Source organism: Cinclus cinclus, chromosome Z (genome assembly GCF_963662255.1).
Source record: "Cinclus cinclus chromosome Z, bCinCin1.1, whole genome shotgun sequence".
NCBI classification, from domain to species: Eukaryota; Metazoa; Chordata; class Aves; order Passeriformes; family Cinclidae; genus Cinclus; species Cinclus cinclus.
The window spans coordinates 73363076-73386117 of NC_085084.1; the positions used below are offsets into that span (position 1 = coordinate 73363076).

General features: G+C 37.6%; 1 protein-coding gene across 1 annotated transcript in view; it reads left to right on the top strand.

Moving 5' to 3' along the window:
* The window catches only part of CPLANE1 (ciliogenesis and planar polarity effector complex subunit 1), a 57891-nt gene extending 38718 nt beyond the window's left edge, over positions 1-19173 (top strand). Inside the window, exons 35-54 of the mRNA XM_062512924.1 lie at positions 1070-1239; positions 2434-2563; positions 3492-3546; positions 4619-4723; positions 5214-5306; positions 5922-6034; positions 6284-6482; positions 6743-6981; positions 8258-8351; positions 8995-9144; positions 10095-10208; positions 10572-10602; positions 11824-11955; positions 12796-12961; positions 14525-14586; positions 15005-15169; positions 16414-16526; positions 16876-16959; positions 18268-18437; positions 18826-19173. Coding sequence (XP_062368908.1) covers positions 1070-1239; positions 2434-2563; positions 3492-3546; positions 4619-4723; positions 5214-5306; positions 5922-6034; positions 6284-6482; positions 6743-6981; positions 8258-8351; positions 8995-9144; positions 10095-10208; positions 10572-10602; positions 11824-11955; positions 12796-12961; positions 14525-14586; positions 15005-15169; positions 16414-16526; positions 16876-16959; positions 18268-18437; positions 18826-18966 — 2526 coding nt within the window. The 3' untranslated portion in view covers positions 18967-19173. The remainder of the gene's footprint in view (positions 1-1069; positions 1240-2433; positions 2564-3491; positions 3547-4618; positions 4724-5213; positions 5307-5921; positions 6035-6283; positions 6483-6742; positions 6982-8257; positions 8352-8994; positions 9145-10094; positions 10209-10571; positions 10603-11823; positions 11956-12795; positions 12962-14524; positions 14587-15004; positions 15170-16413; positions 16527-16875; positions 16960-18267; positions 18438-18825) is intronic.
* The last annotated feature ends 3869 nt before the right edge of the window (positions 19174-23042 follow it).

The window sequence follows — 23042 nt, forward strand, 5'->3', positions numbered from 1 at the left end:
TAGGAGAAAGTTTTTTAGGTTGGATGTTAGGAGAAAGTTTTTTACTGAAAGAGTGATCAAGTACTGGAATGGTCTGCCTGGGGAGGCAGTGGAGTCACCATGTCTGGATGTATTTAAAAAAAGACTGGATGTGGCACTTGGTACCATGGTTTAGTTGAGGTGTTAGAGCATGGGTTGGACCTTGAAGGTCTCTTCCAAGCTAGTGATTGATTCTATAATTCTGTAATAATGTATTTTCCTAAGATGTAGTGTTTTGTGAGTTTCACAGTTTCTTACTCATGACAAGTTCATGTTTACAGACTGGAATTTGGAGTCGTTTAGCACAGGTACCAGAAGGAACTAGAACTAAAGGTGCCTGCTTACATGTCAATATGAGACAGACTGCAAGCCTGAAAGTGTTTTTAACTACATTAGATTGATTCTACATTCCATAATTCATCAATGTTCAGCCCACTGGTAATGAGTATAAAGAATTTACTATCTAAAATACTAGATAATATTTGTATGGTAAAAAAATAGGGATTTTCCCTGGAGATTATAACATTATTATTTAGAGAAACAATATGGTAAAAAATCCGTTTTTGCAGGGCAGAAATGGAGCGGTAAAAGGCTTGGTAAGAAAATCTTACAGATGCTGAATACCTCATGTTTTGAAAAATGTCATTTCTTATAGATTTACATTCTTGCATGTCCCAGTTGAGAATGGAAATACTTTTCCTTGAAAGGTGCTTCTTCAGTCCTTGTCTACATTGGATGATTCCTAACTTCACCCTGAACTACATACATAAGAAATGCAAATATTAGTGAAATATGTTTTGTGGAGAAAATCCATATGCTCTGTAGAGAAAATTCATACCTTTGAATTATTTTTCAGAAAATAGTTTGCACATGTGCATGTTGGCAGAGATTCTGGTCTGATGCTATAAATATTCCATATCTATATTCTTTACAAAATGCTACAGGAGTTTTGTTTGTGTAACTGAAATCCGAATTTACTTTTCTCATCCAGCCTGACTGGCTTTCCCCTCCCTGTTTTTGATCTTCTTTCTCTCTCTCTGAACCCTCTTAGGTACCAAAACTCATCCCACTTCAAGATCTCATTGCATATGAGCAATGCCACAGGCATCATTCTGTGCCCAGTACTTCCTTTGGACAAGACCAAACCAATCCTATCCAGCTACTAAGAACTGAAGTTGAACCATTTGAACTTAGAGATGTGCAGAACAATAGAAAAAAAAGGCAAGCCAAATTTTTAAAGTGGAATTTTGACAGACTAGCTGGTAACCTGTACCTTCTAGCTTTGACATCGGAGGCAGTGTATTCTCTCAGCAGATAAGTAAATAGCAAATGTTAGTAACGACATAGCAGAAGTGTGTCATTAGGGTGTGAGGAGTTCTTGCTCTTAAGAAATTGATAGGAAGAAGATTCAAGAGGAAATGTTTTTCAATCCACTATCTGTGTTTTAAAGTCTTGTCTCCTGACTCTGCTGTACACTCTCTATGAAATGCTTTGCTCCTTACACAGTGAGTATTAGTAGACTGCTGTCTAGGCAGCATATTGTCACTGTCATCTTCAAGAAGGAAAGGATTATATGCTCCTTCAGTATAATTAAATATGTAGTCTGTTTTTAATACAGGCAGTGATTAACAAAATTCCTGCTGAAGCTGGTTGGTTTCTTCTTTGCTAGGTATGTTATTTATAACTTAATTTTTTTGATCTATTTGATATTAATTGATTGCACAAACAGTTAAAACAGTTTGTTCAAGTTGCTTACATATCTTTGTTCAGTTCTCATAGAATGCTGATACAGTGTTCTGGAACAGAGTACTCAGTTTCTTTCACTTACAGTGCTTTTAATTCTGTCATTTTGGAGCAGAGGCTCAAGATCAGTTTTTCACTCTTAAAGTGAAAACTTGCTACACAAGTAACTGCAGATAGAGTTTAGAATACATTTTAATAGTATCTGTGGAAGTGCTTAAAGTTACAGTTGTTGTCATATAATGTACTTGTCACATGTTAAAGAAGAAGCTGCTGTTGCTGTTGTGTAATCTTGTCACCTAGTAATTAGAAAACTGATATGTAATTGAAGTCTGCTTCTTACAGGCATTTTGTGTAGTAATAATTATATACAAGATATAGATAGGAAATGTTATATGGTTTGTAGTATTTAATATAAATAGTTTATTAGACAATTAGTAGATTTTAGTGTGATTGCTGGTGTTTTTATGGATTCCTACAACATTTTCTTGTAGACTTCAAGCAGGCAGAAATTGTGGTTTGAACTGATCTGTATGCAGCAGCTGTTTATCTTTTCCAATCTGTGTTTCAGTGTTTATTTCTTAATAGTAGTCTTTCCTAGAAAACAACAATTATAGATATTGTTCCTATTTCAGAGCACTTCTTACTCTTTATCTGTAATTAATATGTTGACAGTAAAAAGTGGCGTAGTAAGAAACAACTGAAAGAGAAGGAGGATAAGAAGAAACCAAGCGTGTCCTTCCGCCCAGATGACTCCATCATCAGTATTAGTGACACAGCAGTGGTTACTGAATCAGAGACTGGGGTATAAAATTATGGTTTTTTTCTTAGCCTTTTTCCATTCAAGTATTAGCAGAAAAGAAAGAAACAAAACTATAAACCAAACAATAACGTACTTCTTTTCCAGGCTGTAGCCTAGAAACAGTGTTCATATTTTTAATTCATATATACTTGCATTTTCTGTAAACAGGAGATTGATTTTTGTAAAGGATTCCAAGGTTGCTGTTTTTATTCCTGGAACATGAACTTGTCTGTTTTGATAGGATATAAGTCATATGTACCTTTATAATAAATACATACAAAAATGTTAAAAATAATAAAATAATTCCTAGTAGTAATGGTAGGACAAGTGACCGGGGCATTACTTTTTCCATGTGAGGCTGGATGGATGACAGTGTAAGAGAAAGGATGTGAAGCTTTGGGATTTCAGTTCTGTCTCAGCCCCAGACACTGAAATAAGAACGCCTTCATCAGGCTGGGTTGTGATTATGTCTTTTTGATATCTTTTTGGGGTTTTTCTTGCAAGTACCAAATTTCAAGCTAGAACACTACCAGTTCAATTGCTGGATCACTACCCAGAGCTGTGTTTCTTGTCCATATCATACTTCCTCTGGGACTTCACTTCAGCAGAGCACCTGGAGACCCTCACCAGACTTGGAAATGTTAGTCACAGTACAGCAGGGGTAGGATAGACTCAAAGAGGAATAAGAAATTTGTTTTACTGCATGTCACCCCAAGGTACATAAGAGAATGTTTTATAGTCAGTAAATTCCACTAAGCTGCAGTAGATCAGAGGAATTTAAAAAGGGATTGAGAAAAGGGCATGACAATTATTTTATTTTTTCCCCAAGTAATTACTCATTTGAAATATACTGGATAGCTAACATCACCAAGAAAGCCTTTAATCTGCACTGGAACTGTTTTTAAAGATGATTCTTTTTTCCTTATGTTAGGATTGCAAACCAGAATTAACATCTTATGTTCAAGATGGTTTTTTCATCTCAGTGGGTAAGTACGAGTCTTTTTAATGCTTTGAATGCTCAAATCAAATAAACTCAAGGAGCATTAGTCTATTAGAAGTTACAGTAAAACTCTACAATCATCAACATGTTAAAAACTAGGATAATGTGGTCTGTGGGCAGTGGAGCTTGCTGGCTTATGGGATCTTTCCCTAGATCTTTCAGAATGTGCAACAGGTGTCCAGAATATTGGGGAGATACTCATTTTAGGGGATTGGTATAGAAAAAGATGCAGGCAAATTTAAGATCTTATATGAATTATCTGAAGATTCAGAATAGTTTTCCCAATAATTTTAGAAGTATTTTAATTTTTCTTCACAATGAGTATTAGTCTAGTATTTATGTTTATAAACAATAGAGTTAATGAAATAATAACATTATGTCAAGTTAATTTTAATTAGCTGTGGTTGACAGTGATTTCGTGTGATTAATCAATTCCAAAACATTTCAAATCCTAATTTTTTTTATTTTAAAAAGATACTATTCCAATATTATTTGCCTGCATATTCTAATTACACAAAATTTAGGATTCTTGTAAATGCAACTCAATGTATGCAATGTTTCTAGCTTGCAATATGAAGACCATGCTTGTGGAAAGATTTTCTTCTTTATAGTATGTTAATTCATGACAATTCTGAGTTCTGTCACAGGACTAAATGCAATACATTCTCTGAAATTTGGCCTTAAAGAAATACAAACTCTGTAGAAAAAACAATAAAGAAATTAAGACATACATATCATAAATATTCTTCCCCTCCTTTTAGAATGTGAAGTAGACTGTTACTGTTCAGCACACTAAAATACTTTATTTAAACTCACATATCCAAACTGAATCTTGGTTTTAATTCAGGGTAACATTGTGTCAGTTGCATATTCACGTAAAGTTGGTAGCATGAACTTTTCAGGGAATCATTTATGAGGTACACTTAGAGAATAGTTAAAATTACCTGTCAGAAATACAGATAAGAAAATGTTGTAGCCCATAGCTGTGAGTTAGTATCATTGCTTTCAAAGATTCATGTATCATTAATAGACACCTATTTTGTATTATTACATTTTAGATGCAATGGAGAAAGCAAGTGCTGTCTCAACAGATCTACATTATTTGGCTTCTGTAGGAAAAAAAGCAGCAGAAACTCAGGATGCAAGTACAAGTATTAGCCCAGGTAAGTGCTACACAGGTGACCTACAGAAACCAGCTGTATCTGGTGTTGCTTCTTCATTAGTTGTGTTATTTTTGTTCAGTTTTCAAAATGCAGCAAGTTAGTAAAGGGGAAGCAATTTTTTGTGCTCTCATCTCTTATTTCAAAAATAATTTAACCAGAAAACATTGGAATATAAATTATAAAGTAGTAGTTAAAATCATTGTAATTAAAACTATTACAGACCAAGAGTCAGTATGAGTAAGAGTCTCCTCATGCTTTCTGTGAGATGTGCTATGACTTTTTTTGAAAGCTTGTTTTAACTTGACTTTATCTAAATGTATTTTAGACAGTGTTTCACAAATGACTGAAATTGTTTCCTTGCTCTTCCCCCACTTTGCTTCAATTGTGAACTGGCAAATCAGAAATATATACTCAGACAATGACATTGGTATCTTTACTTTCCTTAAACTCAAACATTCTGGTCTTTTTTTTTTTTTTGTATCTGATCAAGTGCTCAAATCATATCAGAATAATGGGATTGGTGGTGGAGATGAAGTTTCCAAAGTTCAAGAAAATGAGCTGGTCACGTCTGTTCCTGCATTAGGTGTGGCTGCAGTCTTTCTTTGCTTCATTTGTTGTTTGGGCGGTCTTTGAAAGTGTTAGTGTTCTAGCATGGGTTTTTTTACCTGAGACAGCAGGGTGTAGATAGCATGCTAATTTATCCGAGTTCTTGAAACCCAATCCTTATTCTGTGGATTTTAGCTTGATTTTAGTGCCCACTTAATTTTTGTGATTTAGTGTAATGTAGACTAAATGAATTGATCAGTGGGGTGTTAAAACAAATCATATGAATGCATTACATAAATTTCCATACCCAAATATTCTCCCTGTGGTACCAAGAGAGCATACTAATTTTATCATTATTTTAAAATTCAGTAGTGTTTTTCCATTTGAAGATAATTTTACTACATCAGATGACTCATTTGCAGTGAGTTTTATTAGGGGTTTCTATCTAAGTAATCTAATTTCTTTGGATTAAGTAAAGATGCAGATTTTTTTTTACCTAAGTAGGAGGGACTTGGATATTAATAGCAATCTAGATGGCAGCTTAGTTAAAGCTTTTCTTATCTTTTGGTGGAGAGCTATGTCCTAATAGTCTGAAATTTTCATGGCTTTTACTGTGAATATAATACTGACTGTTATTATTATTTCCTTGCAGAATCATCTAGTTCCTCTGTGATACTACTACCAAACATGTATTTAAACCTGAGTTTCCCCACTGAACTGAATGAGAAACCTTTACCATCCTTTCTGTCAGATACACCTGATGTGGTTAGTGATCTAATGTATATATGGCTGAAATGCATTTTAAGTGTACAGCTTGTCTTCATTAATTTGGGTAGTTTGTATCTGCATGAGTCAGTCATGTAATATGGCAAGGAAGACTGTATTTTGTACCCGTAACAGAAACCCTTTGATCTACAAATGTAAAGAGGTAAACATAGGGAATGGTGAATTAAGCACTATAACCAGCTGACTCAAAACACATACTGTATAATTCTTCATTATCTTGTTGTTTAGCATAATTGGGAATATATCAGTGTGACTGACATTGAAGACGGAGACATCCTTAACAATTTGCCCATGGTACCTGAGTCTGCAGAAGAGATAGCTGCTGCACAGCAGAATGAGAAGCTTGAAATTCCATCTACTGCAAAACTTCATCACACAGCAGCTTCTGTTACTAATGCTGTTCTACCTGGGGGACTTCAGAAGCAAGGTAAACCATTTCAATTTTAAATCCAAGAAAAAGTAGTACTATTTTGTTGTAATACTCCCACAGAAAATCTACAGCCTTTCCCCAGTTAGCCTTATGGTTTTTCAGTCTTAAACATCAACATTGTACAGTTGACTTCTTTTGTAGTGATTCTTGCCTTCTAAAACACCCTGTTAGGTATGGCACATTTGTGCCTAATTACATGCAGTATTCAGTGTGGCTTATTCAGTGATATTGGTGCATTCCTTTTTTTTTATTTTAAGATGATCATCAGAAAAATCTATCAAAGAAATTGCGAAAGAAGGATAAGTCAGATTCTGCTACAGATATTGTAACTGGGAACATAGCACATGAAGATGGAGGAAATCTTTCTTCAGGGCTTCCATCCAAAGTAATTGAAAAAGAATACTTTTCCACAAAGCAGAAGGAAATGGATATGCAATTAGAGACACTACAGAACATAGTAGAAAATATGGAGCAAGATTTCAGAAATAGCAAAATTGTGAGTGCTAACGGTTGGTTTTTAAACGGTTTATTTTTTCAACTAAAGACAAAACCTACATTTTGGAACAATGTGTTCTCAAATCTGCTTAGTATCTATTGAGAGATATTGAGAATAATATTATAAATACATAATATGTTTGTTATGTGTTTGTTATATATATATGTAGACAAGTTTTACATGTATATATATATATACAGTGTTCTTTCATATTTAGGGCTGAATCTGTTGGCTGACATGGTTGCTTTCAATGAACAAAATATTGACCAGAATGGTGATGCTATTAGTGAACGGGCAAAACTTTACAAAAATACTTACTTTCTGTGTAACTGAGTTCAGGCTGAGCAGGAGACCTTTTTGGCAAAGACTTCTGCAGTTGTGCCTCTGCAAAATATTGTGTGACTATTTCTGGAACCTGATCCAAATTGCTTCATAAAATATTTGCATTTTTGCCATCTTTTGGGCTTTGATGGATCTTGTGGGTCTCTTCTAACTCAAGGTATTCTGAGATTCACAGAAATTTAAAGACCTCATTGTGTCACAGATATTATACTCAGGTAAATTATTTAATCACTTAACATTCTTCCATTAAGGTTGTTATTTAAATCAGATTATTTAAAAGCGTATAAGGAAAAAAAATCTTGATAAATCCTGTATTTGTTTCAGCATTTCACAGTACCTGGATTTTAAAACTTCTGGGTATCTAGCAAATCCTGATGAAAACCCATTTATTTTTTTGCCTTTCTTTTTAGTTCATAGTAGTTGGTCATTCTTTTTATAACAATTTCTCATGTATTATATATAAGTTATGCAATTATTTCTTTTTGAAACTAATGCTCAGTAAAATGTCTCATTCTGGGTTAGTCAGTTTTAGTTTTCATTTTCCAGTTTGAAACTTCCAACTTACAAAGATGATGGAAGTATTTTAATACCCATGAGTTTTAGATAAAAAATATATTGGAAGACTTCAGCTACTTTAAAAACAAAATGAACAGTAGGAGTAAAACTCTCCAAACAAATAATAGAGTGTATATGCATTTTTCTCGAAGTAAGTGTCCAGAATATTGAAATTCTTATGAGAAATTAATCTAATAGAGCTACTTTGATAGCTGTTTTTTGTTTGTTTGTTTTCAGTCAGAAAACTGCATTAAAATGTTTGTAAGATTCTGACAAGAAAAATATATTAAAAGTGGAGTCTGCATAAATATCTGTAGTGTAAGTCTCAGAAATACCTAGAAGAAAGCATAATTACCTAGTTTTTGGGTTTCACTTACAGTTAGTGAAGCTGATAGAAGATTTTGAAATGGCTGCTGATTCAGACCTCGGTTCTCGTCCTGTAGTCTCTGAAGCTGCTGGAGTCATTGGTGCTGGTAGGTGTCCAATTAATAGAAGAATAATAAATTTACCATGGAATATGCATCTCAAATAACTTTTAGTTACCACTGATGTTTAATGAAATTCCTAAAAGTGTTACTGAAATATGTACCAAAAATACCACAGATAGAAATAAGATGAATGGTAGCCAATCTGAATATTGAGTTACAATATCTGCTGGTTTTATTAAAATCTTACATCAGCTTAACTGTCTACTAGAGCAGAAGTATTGAATGATTTATTGTTTGTTTAACAAATAACTATGTAGTACCTACTTACAGCTGCTGTAGTGTGCTGAGAACACAGTCTAATCTACTTAGGGAGTTAATACAAAGCCAAGTGGTGGAACCAAATCATGGCTATATCTGTATTCATACGTAAGACTATATTTAGGATGTCCTTTAGGCTCACACAGAGCAGCTCCTGGTTCAGTCATTTTCTTTGTGTGTGCAGGACTGGTTCACACAGCACAGCCCTGAAAGTGCCCTGCCATAGGAAGGCACAGCTGATCCAAGTCCAGGCTGTTGTAGGTGACAGATACATTAAAAATGCCCCTGACCAAGATGTAGGAGTGATAGTTTCTGTATTGTGAGGATTGTCCATTGGTCTACACTAAGTACAATTTACTTTTTTTCACAGAATCAGAACTTCATTTGGCAGGCATGATTTTTGAAGATGTTATAGATGATCAGAAGGAGATCTCACACTTGGAATATCCTATGCGCAGTTCTACTACAGTGGATGCACACTCTCCTGCCTCTGCAGCCTTGGCTTCTAACTCTCCCAGTGGCCTGAAGTCACGTTTGGGTATAATCTTTATTGTATATTTTTCCCTTTTGCATATTTTAAAAATAAGTAAACCTTTTCTTCATACAGTAATACTTCCTCATGGCTGTTAGAACGTTATGTAATACCTGAGCTCATTAAATTCAGGCCTGAGTCTTTCTAGTTTGCATTATTTGGAATGGCTTCATTAGTGTGCTTTGATAATGTGTTTGTTACATGTAACAGCATTGCTAAGCTTTGAAAACTGTTCAGCAGTGGATCATGCTTTCACTCAAATTCACTGTTATTGAAAGAAAATAGTGTCGGGTCTGGTTCTAAAACTCATCACTGTGCTGATTTGTACTTATTTACCTAAATGAATATAAATTAATGTAGTATCACAGAACACTCAAAGCTTCCTCCAAAAGTTGTCTTGATCCTCTGTCATCTACCTATGTCTAGAGAGGTGACACCTCTGTTAAATCCAGCCTACATCAGCAAAATAAATTGGTTTATTTTTCTGTACAGTAACTACTGTCTGTGTCCTAAAATACTGTTTTATGAGGTCTAATAATTTTGAAAACTGAGGGTAAATTGATTTTTGCAATTACAAAGGCTGCAATAGCATTAAAAGGAGCAGGAAAAATCATTCTGCAAGCAACCTGTTGCCTGAGGTTAAAAATGCACTTGTATTGTTTTCTCTCTGTATCGCCTGCATTGCTTGCAGTCAGGCTCCCAAAAGTGATATGTGCTTTGTACATGTGAATGTGCATTTCATAGTCACATTTTCAGCAATCTGTCTTAAAAGGTGTTAAAACATGGCTCCTGTGTCTATATACAGCAAGTGAACCTCCAATAGTACACACACCCAGTTAAATTTTGAAAGCAGTATTAGAATTTTCTAAGTATAGACTTCTTACTTGCAAGCTAAGAAAACTACAGGTGATATTAAGTTAAAACTATAATTTTTTGAGATGGAGAGATTAGTTTAGGAGAGAAAGCAGTGTTCTTCCTTCCAAGACAACCATACTGCTCTTCAGTTGCATCTTCAGTATTTCAAGCTGCTTCTGAGTGCCTGGATTCCTCAAGTAAGTCTCAATCATTAATTTCCATGAAACACTGTATAATTAATTGGAACAGATAATTTCCAGTTAGTTCGTCATGACAGAAAACTGTCAACAGTAACCATATCTTTGTAGCAAAACTACGCACTAAAGCCAGGAACTGTTAATTAATGCTCTCTGGAACCTCTGTGCTCACCTTGCACTTAATGACATGTTGTCTCACAGGCTGTTAAGCTTATGTACAATATTAATTTATTTTTAATGTTAGCATATTGAGAAACATATTGATGTATTTCTATGTTATCCCACAGGCTATTTAACATATGTATGATTAGTCTGTGTGTACAAATGCAAATATATTATTAACAAGGATTGTTTCTGTTTCAGGTACTCACTTATGCAGACATCTATGTCCTGGGTATGTATTTTGAGACTGGTTTTATTGACAGTTTACCAAAAAGAGGACTGTCAGAGTGGAATCATCACTTTATAAAAATTGACGCATTTATTTTCAGACGGAATAAAAGTCCTTTTGTTAGCTAATTTCAGGCATTTACTCTGACTTTGCTGGTGCCTGTTAAATTTACTTCATACAAAAGCATTCAAAGTTCTTTTCTACTTACAAGTATTGGCACTGTTAATGTAGATGGTGCTCTTGTCTATGTGCATTTGTTATTTCTCCTATTTGCAAACCACTTTTTCTGCAAAGTATATGCAACTGCTGCAGGTAGTTTTCTGTGAAGGCCAGCTATCACCAGAAGGTTTTAAAAGTCCTACTGTGTGAAAAGTGTAAAGTAATTGGAAAAAAAAACCACTTAAAATTTCAAAACTGGGAAGAGCCTGTGCATTAAATAAAATGGTCTGACATATGTATTTTTACTTTTAGCTACTGTTAGTCTTCTAGATCTAGTAGAAAAAAGTAGCTGGTTTCCTTTCTTTCTGGTCATTATACTTCATTGCTCATCTTTATTGCTTTGCTTGAAGCACAGCAGTAAACTGAATGGTTTATTCTATTTTTCTAGTATCTTAAGTGAAACTGGTTGTTGTGACTGAAGTAGATTAGGAAGTGATTACATAAGGTGGAGTATGGGTCTGAGGCAATAAACTTTAGCAGACACTGATAGCTTGTCATCCTAAACCACAGGAATTTTCTTTGTTATTGGGAGCAAACTGATTAAAGAGAGGAAAGAAATGGGGAGAATTTAGGTGAAGCTGTGCTCTCATTGTCACTGATTCTTGCTCAGAAGGTCATTGAGATTTGGGTACTGGTGAAACTGGTAGCACCCCATAATCTTATCTCCTCATAGGCAGCAATACAAGCCCTATGGGTGCTCCTGGCTGCCAGGCTCAGCCTCCTGTGGGCCAGCCACGTTCACACACCACAGGAGAGCTCAAGCATTTCAGTTCTGGATCATCCCTCTGATGTTAGTCAGTTACTGCTCTTTCTGTCCTCATCAAAGCTGACTCAAGTGTACTAACACAGTGGAAGTGTGGGGAAAGACTATTCAGTCCAAAGGCTTTATGTAAAACAACCTGGATATTGTTGTTTTAAGTATGAAAGAAAGGGGTTTAGCTTGTTCTTCTTACAGGAATGTTCTACAATAATTTAGTAACATTTTTTCCCCTACCTAACGTCAAGCTCTTTAGAAGATCCCCTGCAAATTACTGGTCCAAGTGACATTACTGACGTTGTGAATGATCGTGTGGTAGAAAGTGGCACCTCTCTGTTGGAGCTGGGCTTTGTGAGAACTAAGGCCAAGAAAATCTCTAGGTAATATCATGGCTGGTTTTTGTTGTGTGTTGCTTAAATCATTTTACCCCTGGTTAGTCTCATAGTCCGCACCCTATAAACAGTGCAAGCAAGTATATGTTTTGATGTTAATGGGACTAGTTTTAGAGTTTTTAATCACCAAAAATCTACTGATCATTATTGTCAAATGTACTAATTGTTTTCTAGTGTTCTGGTTTTGAAGTTCTTTCCTTCCCATTTGCTTGCTCTCTCTTCTGCTAGATATTGGCTGGAGCACAACTGTTTTTTTACAGCAGATTAAGTTCAGACCTTCAGGTCTTCTAAAGCAGTTCTGAAAGACAGAACAGAAATTTCCTGGCAGTGGCATAGCAGCTTCAGAAACTTACAGCCCAAGATTCCATTCCAGCTTGTCATGCTCCCTTCCCTGCTGGAGATTTCTATACCTTCTGACTGTCAGTTAGAAAATCAGCTGTGTTCTTTCCTCAGAGAGGTCAAAGTGACATCTGTTTCCTACTCCTGTTTGTGATATCAGTTGCTGACAAGACAAAAAAATACAGCTGTTCAGGTCACCGGTCTGCTGCATTAGTGACACAGTTCACACCAGTTTAAGCTCTAGTTCTGTTTTCTGAATGTAGCTGAGGAGTAAAAGAAAAAATTTAGACAGTGTCTTGGAAATTACCAGGATTTAACATAGTAAAATTTTGCAAAAGAAAATTTCCATTCTTTTTCATTATTTATGCTTGCAGCTGTGTCAGAATTCTAAAAGGTTTTCAGTATTTTTGTTATGTATCATGTAGTGACCATTGTTTGTGGCAATTTACAGGATGTGCTAGAATATTTGCTGCTTACATGTGCCCTCAGGGTTCCTGATTCTGCTTCTGGGCATTCTCAAAGAACAGAAAAGGAGAGGAAAGAGATACAAACATGGATGAAAAGAAAGCAAAAGGAAAGAATGAGAGAATATTTGAAGAAACTAGATGAACAAAGACAGAGAGAGCATCATCCATTCAACATGAGAAAGAATACAGTAAGAATAACAAGTGTCTTGAAGAGTAACTGCTACTTATTATACAAGTGTTGATTATTCAGGTTAGATAACTTAAAGGCTGGGAGTACTTGTTTTTTGCCTTTTTTTTTATTGTAATGTTCAGTTTCTACATGAATTATTTTATTTTACTGGAACTGGCCATAGTTGTGTCAGGTAAGTAAATACACCAGTGTTCTTCACAGGCTGCAGTGCTGACCATTACAAAGTAATGCAGGTGGCCCTCAGCTGTAATGGTTACAGCTGCAACATTCATTGACCAAAGATATGTTTTTCAGGGAGTAGCTGAAATAGCTACAGCTGTTGTTAGGGTGTGTTTACACCTTGTTTCATTGTCCCACACTCCTTCCAAAAACCCCTAGAGAATCTAAAAAGCAGAGTTCATATGCCAGCATCCTGTACAAACATGGCAAGATACTGAGGGCAGCCATCACTATTATTCACCCTCACAGAGGTGCATGCAAAAATCATAAGGGGTCAGTAGAGATGCTAAAATATGCCATGTATGTCAAGTATCTTATGAAATTGTTTGCTCAAGGCTGATTTCAATGAACAGTCCACTCCGAGAATTCTTTACATTTTAAATGTAATTAGTAAAAACACATTTATGGCCTGATCTGGAAATCTTTCTGTGCTGGAAATATTAGAATTTTTTTAAAAAACTTGCAAAAGCAATTCAGAGGAAATTTTCCAATCAGTAGTAACTCTTGCCATCTGAAAAGGATCTGAAAAGAGGTTTCTGAGTCACAGGAAGCTCTGGAGTTACAGGAGATGAGACCTAACAATACCAAATAGATCTCCATACTTTGTACTTGTTCAACTCAGGATATGCTGTAAATACTTCCAGGCTGAAGCTTTTTTTGTTTGAACTCCCAAGCAGCAAATATGTAACATACACAAATTCCCTGTTGCTAAATAATTCGATTGTATTCACTTTCAGAAAGAGCAAGGGGTCTGTGTGAAGTATTTCTCCTGGTTTTAAACAGTCTTTCAGAACTGAACTGGGGTACTCTTTTGTACCTGTGTGGAGAGAAGTGAATTAAGAAAAATGGGTCCTGCTTCTCTCCCTTTCCTGTGTTGTCACCTCATAAATATGCACTTGATGCTTTTGCTATGGGCTTTTCTCCTGAAATCAGTAATGGAGGGATTCATTGCTTTCAGCAGATGGTTTGGGTTTGGTTTGGATTGGATTTTTTTTTTTTTTAAGAAGAATTAAAGACTTCAAACATAACTGAATTTTAGGAAACTGGAGGTGAGGCCATTTGAAACTTTGAGCTTGACTATGAGGACATCTCCTTAGGAATGTTAATATTTTAAGCATATGAGGTATGGAAGATGTGACTGCAGGATTTCAGTATGTTTTTTGAGACTGGAACTTATAGGGACAATCTTACTCGAATTTCCTGATAGGGCCATTTGCTTTCATATTATTTTTTTTTCTGAAGAGTTTCTTAAGCAGGAACTTTCAAGTTGAATAAATACATTCTGAGAGTGAGAGGCTGGAAGGAGACCACAGTACGTAATTATTTATCCTTTCTTAAACAGCATCATCTGCCTACTTCAAAGGATATTAGAATCTTCCAGAAGAAGAAAGAAGAAAAAGACAAGTAAGCTGCTATTAAATCCTTATTTGTATATTAGTTTTCCAGTTCTAAGAAAGAGGTAGAGAAAGTTTTAACTGTATTGCTTATGAAATTTCAGATGTGAATGAATTTCAACCAAAAGCATAAATAATTCATGTTTGCTTTATCATTTAGGAAAAGTCTGAACATTTTTCATCCTTTGACTATATTTGTTGCTTTCCAAATATAATTTGTTTTCTTTCTCCAATATTTACTCATTGATTGTGTCAAACCCTTCAGTAAGAAAAGTTCTAACTTTTTGGTAATGAACTCGTTAAGACTTAGTATATTTTCTGTGATATCTTTCAAAAAATGTTCTTCATGTAGCCTTACAGGTCTCAGAAGCCAGCTATGGTGGAATGAGTGACAGCATGAGGTAATGTGTAATATTATTTCTCTGCAGAGCCCTGTTGTCTGAGCATCACAGAATCAGAATATCACAGGCACTTTCCCTGATGAATGAAATGTTATCTGAAACAGTGGCATCACCAGCAAGTGATCAAAGGACATTGTCCAGCACAAGATCACCTCAAGCTTGCAGAAGGAGGAATGTGGCATCTAGTACAGGGTAACTCTGAGCATTAAACCTGCTCTGTTCTACTGGTGTCTTTACCACACTCCAAATTGTGAACAAGTTTACATAGGATTAGCTTGAGAGAAAAGCTGTATGCTGGTGAAATCAAAGATAGAATTTGTCTTAATCAGAGGACTTTCAAGTCCCTGTTCCAGGCTTGTTAAAACCAGTACTGCAAATCTTGGAGGGAGCCTTAAAAATGCCTTTTGGATCACTGAATAAGCCAACTCAGGAGTTGAGCTGTTGTCCATGTTCTAACCCGTTCCACTCAACAAGGGGTGGTTAAACTGGAAAAGGCTGCCCAGGGATGTGGTGGCACATGGCACTAGGTGCCAGGGTCTAGTTGACAGGCTTGTGATGCCATCAAAGGTTGTACTTGATGATCTTGGAGGTCCTCTGCAACCTTAATGATTCCATGAATTCCACTGGACTATAACCAGCAATACAGACCTGAAGAGCATCTAACAGCAAGCAAGAACCAAAAACAAAAAAATTCTCCTGTACAAACTTTACACTTGTTCTCTTTCTTGCTATTTTTTTCATTACTTAGGATTTTACTTGTTCTTTCTTTAGGACTTCCCTTTTTGCCTTTTGAGGAGGTGAGGGTATCTGAGTATTATAAATTTATACATTTATTCAGTTTGATGGCATTAATGCTATGCGTGTATATGTGTAGTCCAGGTGTATACTGCCTTGTAGTTTTTATTCTTATATGTAGTTCATGCTTTTCAGAATAATAGGGAGAATTTGAACTTCAGGTAATCATGTAATTCAGTATTTCTGCTTTTCTTTTTCAGTGCAGTATGTTTTTTAGGTACAGTTCCAGGATACAGCATTAAACTGAATGTAGTTAGCACTGTGCAGAGCCTGCTGGTGGTGTCCACAGGAAGTTTAAGTGCATCAGCCCAGCCAGAATCAGACATGCTAAGGAACATCATGCAGGAATCCACTTAGGAGTGGCAGGAACTACTAACTTGGACCTCAAGTGGCTCTCTGATAAAGCCAGTGTGATGTGTCCTCACTGTGATTGCAGCAGTTCTGATTCTGGTGAGGCTTACTGGCTCCACAAGCAGTGTGTGATGCTAATCCTCAGCTAAGTGGGCTGAATGTGATTTCTCTGGCTTTTATGTCTCTTCTAAATATGTCCTGTGAGGTCAAGAGTTTTGTGGAGGAATGGTATAGGGGACACTGTAGCAGATATTTAAGCTTTGTTGTGTCAAATTTTTGTCTCCTTGTAGAAGGCATCTGAACAGTCCTGTTCTGGCAGAAAAGAGCAGAATTGCTGCAAAACCTGGCTTTGGTCAAAAAGTAAAACGCTTCACTCCAGCGCTTGGTGTAACGCAGTCCAGGGGTAAGAACAGGTCTTTTCTAATGAAGGCATATACTGAAGATCTTCAAATGGCTGCTGGATTTTAGGGAGGGAGGAGCTTTAATATCTGTGTAAAAAATCAGATTTAAACTCCTGAATGTTTGCTGTCCCGAGGCTTTTGCAATTCCGCTCTCATTGACCTGCTAAACGATGAGAGTTACTAGGAGTTACCTTGTCTTATCACTTCTCTTTAAATCCAAAGTATCTTAAAATTGCCATAGCAAGAGTACTGTGTATTCCAGGCAGCAAACTTGTAGATGAAAATTTCTAAGCATCTTTGAGTATATTTGATCTGCATTTAAAAAAGGAAATGCTTGCTTTGTCTTTCCAGGAAATGCCTGTATGGTCCTTCAGAAAAGTACCTCTGGAAGAAGACTGAGAAATACTACAACCTGTCCTGTTAATTCCAGATACTGTAAATTACACAGAACAATGGCTACATAATACGGGGGAGAGGGGGGAGAGGGAGAAGAATAAGATGCCGATATGGCATTTGTTTAGCAGAATAAAAGAGAGAATAAAACTCGTAATTTTTTTCCCATGTAAAAATCCTTTCAATTAGAAACTTGTGAAATATTTTAATCACTTCTGAAGATTTAGCCAGATGACAGTTTCAAGATTACTGATATAACTGTGCTAGATTTTAGTGAATTCCTGAATCACATGTTATGAAATCATGAGGGATGGAGGCTTTGAGTCTTATAATTTCAAGTCAAACCCCCAGAGAGAAAGTTAATTAGCAGACCATGACACAAGAATTATGCCTCTCCCTTACCTTTCTGTGCTGCTTACTCTCCGAGCTCTTTAAAATATAAATTGTCTTTGTTATCCCTCTGTACAATATCCATTTAAAATACAATTTTGTCATCATGTTAACTTGGGAAAACTTGACTAAGCTTTACAAGAAAACCCCCTTTGGATTTTAGTGGCACTTTTTTCCATGCCTATCTTTGTCGGTCTGGATCCACAAAAGATTGCTCTAATCGAATTAAGAGATACAGTACTTGTTAACAGCAGCAGAATTTCTGATCAAAGAATGAGGAGTGAATCAGTCTGAGACTTAGGAGATGCTGTGACCTGATTGTATTCTGCCTTACACCAGAATTGTACTATTGGCATAATTTGGACAGTCAAAGGTCAATATATTTGACTTGGCAGTGCAGGAAATTGAGAGAAGCAATAATAAGCAAAAAGGCACTTTTTCTGAATCATCTCTACTCATGTGGAAAAGTATTTTTTTCTCCATTCCATATATTCGCTTTTTAAATTCTATATTCAGGTTGATCTTTGATTTCATGGCATCTTCTTGTATCTGTTTTTCCAGTATATTGCATCACTGCTAAGGGTTTTATCGAAGTTCCATGTCTTCTAATGAGGCACAAATTCAGAATTTATTTAGTTTAGACTCTGCCACATAATGAGGAAGTGTGCTTTTTGGGGGGAACTGCACCACAGAACCTGGATGCTGTAGGCACCGTGCATGGTCCTGTTCCACTTTGTGTTCTGCCCTGGGAAGGCAGATCAGAGCATGAGGCTGGAAGGAACCAGAAGCCTTTCTCACCATAACCCCACACTAGATACCAGAGCTTGCTGTTTTCACATAGATTTGCACACAGCTTCAGTTCTTAGAACCTGGAGCTTCTATTCTTGAAGGAGTTTCAAGAGATTAAGATGAAAAGTGCAAGAAGTGTTACAGTGCCATGGTTGCCTTTTTTCTTCTCAGATGCTGAGTGCAGAGTCAGCAGAAGATCAACACAAAATCCCCTCCAAATTACCACTGCAGTTCAGACAGAAGGTGTTGATCTTGACACTGATCGAGACGTGGTGAGTCCTTGGACTGTGCCTGATGATATCCAAAGGATACTTCAAGATACTCATGACTCAATGTTCCAGGTAGAGTACCTAGTAATTCTATAAACTATTTGATACTTGCCACTTAACACTTTGTTTACTTCTGCTTTATTTAAAATGTGGTTCTGTATTCAAAATGTGGGTGAGATAGATACAGAGGGACATAAATAGCTTCAGAAGAACCACTTTTTTGTTTTTTTTACAAGCAAAGTCATTCTTGTGAGCCTTGAAATTAAATGTTCTTTTTAACAGTTATATAGGTACATTGCCTGCCCAGGCAACAGACACTGGGGAGGGCATAAACAGGAAAATAGATTGCATTTGTTGCAGAATAATCAGACACAACTTGATTTGGACATGTTTTAAGAGTGGGATCATTTCTGCTGTCCATGGATACAGCACAGTGATAGTTCATCTCTTCCCCCCACAGGCCTCTGCAGTGCACAGCATGAGTTTATCTCCTCTCGGCAGTATCAACACTGACAGTGTTTCTGAAAGCACAGGGAGCATCCTCAGCAAGCTGGACTGGAATGCAGTTGAGGCTATGATAGCAGATGTGGAAGATAAGTGAAAAGTTCTCAGCCACTGTGCTCTTCCAAACAGTTGCTGGGAGTTTTTTGGGTTTTGTTTCTTAAAAATAGTAATTGTTCTGCTTAAAATGGATTGAGGCCTGCACTGGTTTCCTTCTTAAGCAGCATGGAAGCTCTCACTGTTTCCAGCTGCCTAGATGAAACAATTCCTTAAAATGTCGTTTTCCTTCTTTATGTCTTCAGGTCAAGAAGGACTAAATATAGTAGGAAAAGGCAGACCCACAGTCTTAAACAGATTTGGATCAGCTGCTTTACATAGAAACATATATAAACACAAAAAATGTTATTTTATTTTAAGAGTGTGTACAACTGTTGTACTTTTGTATTTAACATTATGAAGTTATTTTTGTAACATAAGGGTTGTGTCAAACTGGTTTAATAAAAGTGATTTTATTAGTTTCTGCTATAAATGATTTGCACATGTAGCACTATTAATTATTGCTGTGTACCACTAGGACTGTATGTGGACATGTGCACTACCCTCATGTTTTAAACTTAGCCTAGTTGTGCAGTAGTTTTGAGAAACCTTAGAAGAGTTTGAGTGATTAATGGAGTCAGAAATAGGCTGACAAATAGTCAGAAATTAAAATGAAAAATAGACTTTTGTTAGGAAAGTCAGGGAGCAGTGTGAGACACAAAGGCAAGTACTTCCTGGGGTAAAAACAATATTGCTGTTCGTCCATCTGCAGGATGCTGCTCTTTAGAGCTCCTCCAGCAACCCCCAGGGGTTTGCAGAAAAATTTCCCATGTGCTCAGTGACCATCAGGTAGTTGTGATATCTGAACAGATGTAGCTGTGGTGACTTTTTCCCAACGGTTGTAGCTTCTATTTTGTCGTGAAGAAATCTGAATTGTTCATGGAAGTCAAATGTCTATTAATTGCCAGTGGTTAATTACTGTCACCCCCAACTGTAAAAACCCTAAAAATGTCATATTTCCAAGTGAAGTTGCATCTTGGCAAACATCAAAAAATAAGGTTCAGAGGGAGACTGTTACAGGATGACACGCATGCCAGAATAGAACTACAGTTGCTGTAGGCTCAGATGTCCAGACTGGCCATGGTTTTTCTAGCAATCCTCAGAAACTTCATCAATTTTTCTCACAGGATTGACCAGAGTGTAAAACTCAGGACTGGGTTTGATCATCTGTCTTGGTTTAGTTTTTCGTTTCCCAGCTGATGTACCAAAAATGTTATAGTTTGGGTTTGTCAATTTTAAATATATTTACTTTTTGTTGTGAAATAGAATTAGGAGTAAAAGCAAAGCAGGCTTAAAACTTAACAGGGGATAAAGAAAAACTTTATTAATAACACAAAGAAAAATAATAATAAATTCAGAGCAGATCTTCAGACCACTCCCTTCTTCCTCTTTTTCATATCTTAACAACATACAGGGACACTTCAGTCAATTCCTTACTTAAGTAATCTTTTTCAGTTCACTTTAGGGAGAGGAGTTTCTTCTTGTTTAGCTATAAAGTTCTGTTTCAAGAGAAGAAATAACCAGTTCTCTCCTAACTTCACTTTTTCCATGATTAACAGCCGCCGGGAACTGCCCTCATGAAACTCCTTGCACTTCACAGCCTTACCAGAGCTGTGCCTGTGGGCCCTGTTAAAAAGTCATGGGGTGTTACTTTTAAGGATGAGCTACTCAAAGGCAAAATTTTTCTCCAGCTCACTTCTCTCTGTTCACACTTCATTCCCAGGAACAGGGATCCCCCTTTTGTCCCTCGGGGCAAAGGATTCTTCAAACACTTCACACCTTGCTCCACCCCCCATGTCTTTCTTCTTTTCATGGTTTAAAGGAATTTTTTCGTGAAGTACAGTCCACCTATATAACTTACAAAAAGATATTTCAGCCAACCTTCATGGTGTCTCCTCATTCTCCTTCCATCTAAAAACTTAGCTTTTACTTCATTGACTTTGGTGTATCCTTTCTGTTCTTTTTCCTCTCACCCCAGGAAGGATCAAAGGTCCGTAAGTCTTATCTGAGCATTGGAAAAGTTAAAACCTCACCCAGAAGTTTCAGGGGCTGTGCCAGGCCATGCCGGAGCTGTGTCAGGATCTCAGGGTGCTCGGGCCACGCTGGAGGGGCAGGACGAAAACTGCAAAGCGCATCCAGAGGAGAAATGGGTGCCAAGGCCGTGTGTCCATGGCTTTCCCCCGGCGCTGCCCGCCCCCAGCTCCAGCCGCAGCCCGGGGGTTCTCCCTCTGCCCTGCCCAGCACACAAAGCCCTGGGGGCTCTCCCGAACCGGGCCCGGCTGCCTCCCCCCAGCCCGTGAGGGCGGCCGGGCGGGCTCGGCCACCCCAGGGCTGCTCCGAGCCGGGGCAGGGCAGGGCAGGGCCCCCCGAGCCACGGACACACCGGGAAAAGGCGAGGATCCCAGCAATGGGCTTTGATTCTTTTTGGTTATCGGGGCTCCTGGTTGGAAACGGGGCCCGGCAGCTCCCGAGCCCAGCCCTGCCTGACCCGGGCCGCACGGGAGGGGGGCTGGGCCAGGCCGCTGTTACCTTGTGAGGGGCTGGAAATGCAAGAGAGCTTTCCTGGGGTTTACTTGCTTCAAAGGTGATTCACGGAGCGAACCGACTTTTCCAATTGGTTTCTCAGGCTGTCAACAACTAAACCAGCCTCCAATTGGTCCCATCAATTCACAGAGGAAGTTCTCGTGGGGAAAAACTTCCTAGTGTGCCCTCCCTTCAGGTGCTTTCAAGGTAAAACCGGCACGTCATCTTTAAATGAAAGGGGCTAGTGCATTCGAAGAACCAGTGTAAGCATGAAACTGTCACTTTACCCAAAGTGTGATGCTGTGCTTCTTCGGAGTGGCAGCAAACAAATCATCAGGAAGTACTTTCTGTTCCTGGTGGAAAAACACTGTGAAAAATACTGGTTTAGCCAAGTGTGGAAATCTCGTGCCCACAGCCATCTGTGAGAAAGAAGAGAAAACAGTCAGTCCATTTCATTTTAACAGTGGTAAAGGAAACGCTTTCTTGAGGTGCCGCCACATCCACAGCGTCGCAGTTCATTAACACAAGGGCAGAGAGGCAGTTCAAAAACCTCCCAGGGAGGATGTCAGCAGTGAAGCTGAGCTGTGACAGCAGCAGAGCCCAGGCAGACAGAGCTGCTCCTGCAGAGCCACAGCTGTGAGGAAAACCACTTGAGGCACATCAGAGGATCATTAGGAGTGTTACCTTAACCAAGATGCTTCCATGGATGCACAAAACTTTTTTTGCAATTTCACTTCTTCTATGATGCCCCTTTTAGGGCTGAAGAGGATGAAACTGTTTAGAACATCTTTTTCTGAGAGAAGCAGATAGTAATTTGAAATTGATGAAATCTTGAAATAGACATTAAAAAAATCCTTTAGGAGGTCTGCTGTCATAGAAGTTATGAGAATGACACAAAAATCTGTTAAATCATTGCAACCTTTTAGACACAAATGTTTAAAAGCTCATTTTCTCTAATGTCCTAGTAAAGATAGTCAAAATTCCACTGTGTATATATATTTACTAATCTAAACTGGTTTACGGTTTGCCTTGTTACTTACTTTTCAGGGTCAAAGTTTCTCTTGCAAAGCTGAAAGAGAAGTTAATGTTTATGTTCAAACTTGAAGGGTTAAGATTTTCCTCAAGCATCAAATTGCAGAACTTGGAACTTTGGAAAAGGAACAAGTTGGTAAATTTTCCTTCTTTTTCCAGCCTGCCTCATTTTTGCCATCCCTTTGGTCTTTTTGTTAGTTTTTTGGTGATTTTTTGATCACAGCCTCTCACCTGTTTCAGTGACTCACTCACCACCTTGAACAGAAAAAAATTTCTTCTCTACATCTAGCCTGAGTTGATCCTCTTTCAGTTTAAACCCATTCCCTCTTGTCCTACCACTACCTACCCTTGTAAAAAATCATTCTTCAGCTTTCTTTTTCCAGGCTAGACAATCCCAACTCTCTCAGTCTGTGCTCCATCCCTCTAGTCATCTTCATGGCCTCCTCTGGACTCATTCCATCAGGAGCTGCCTTCTGCAAGGACCCCAGCTCTGGATGCAGTGCTCCAGGTGGGTCTCAGCAGAGC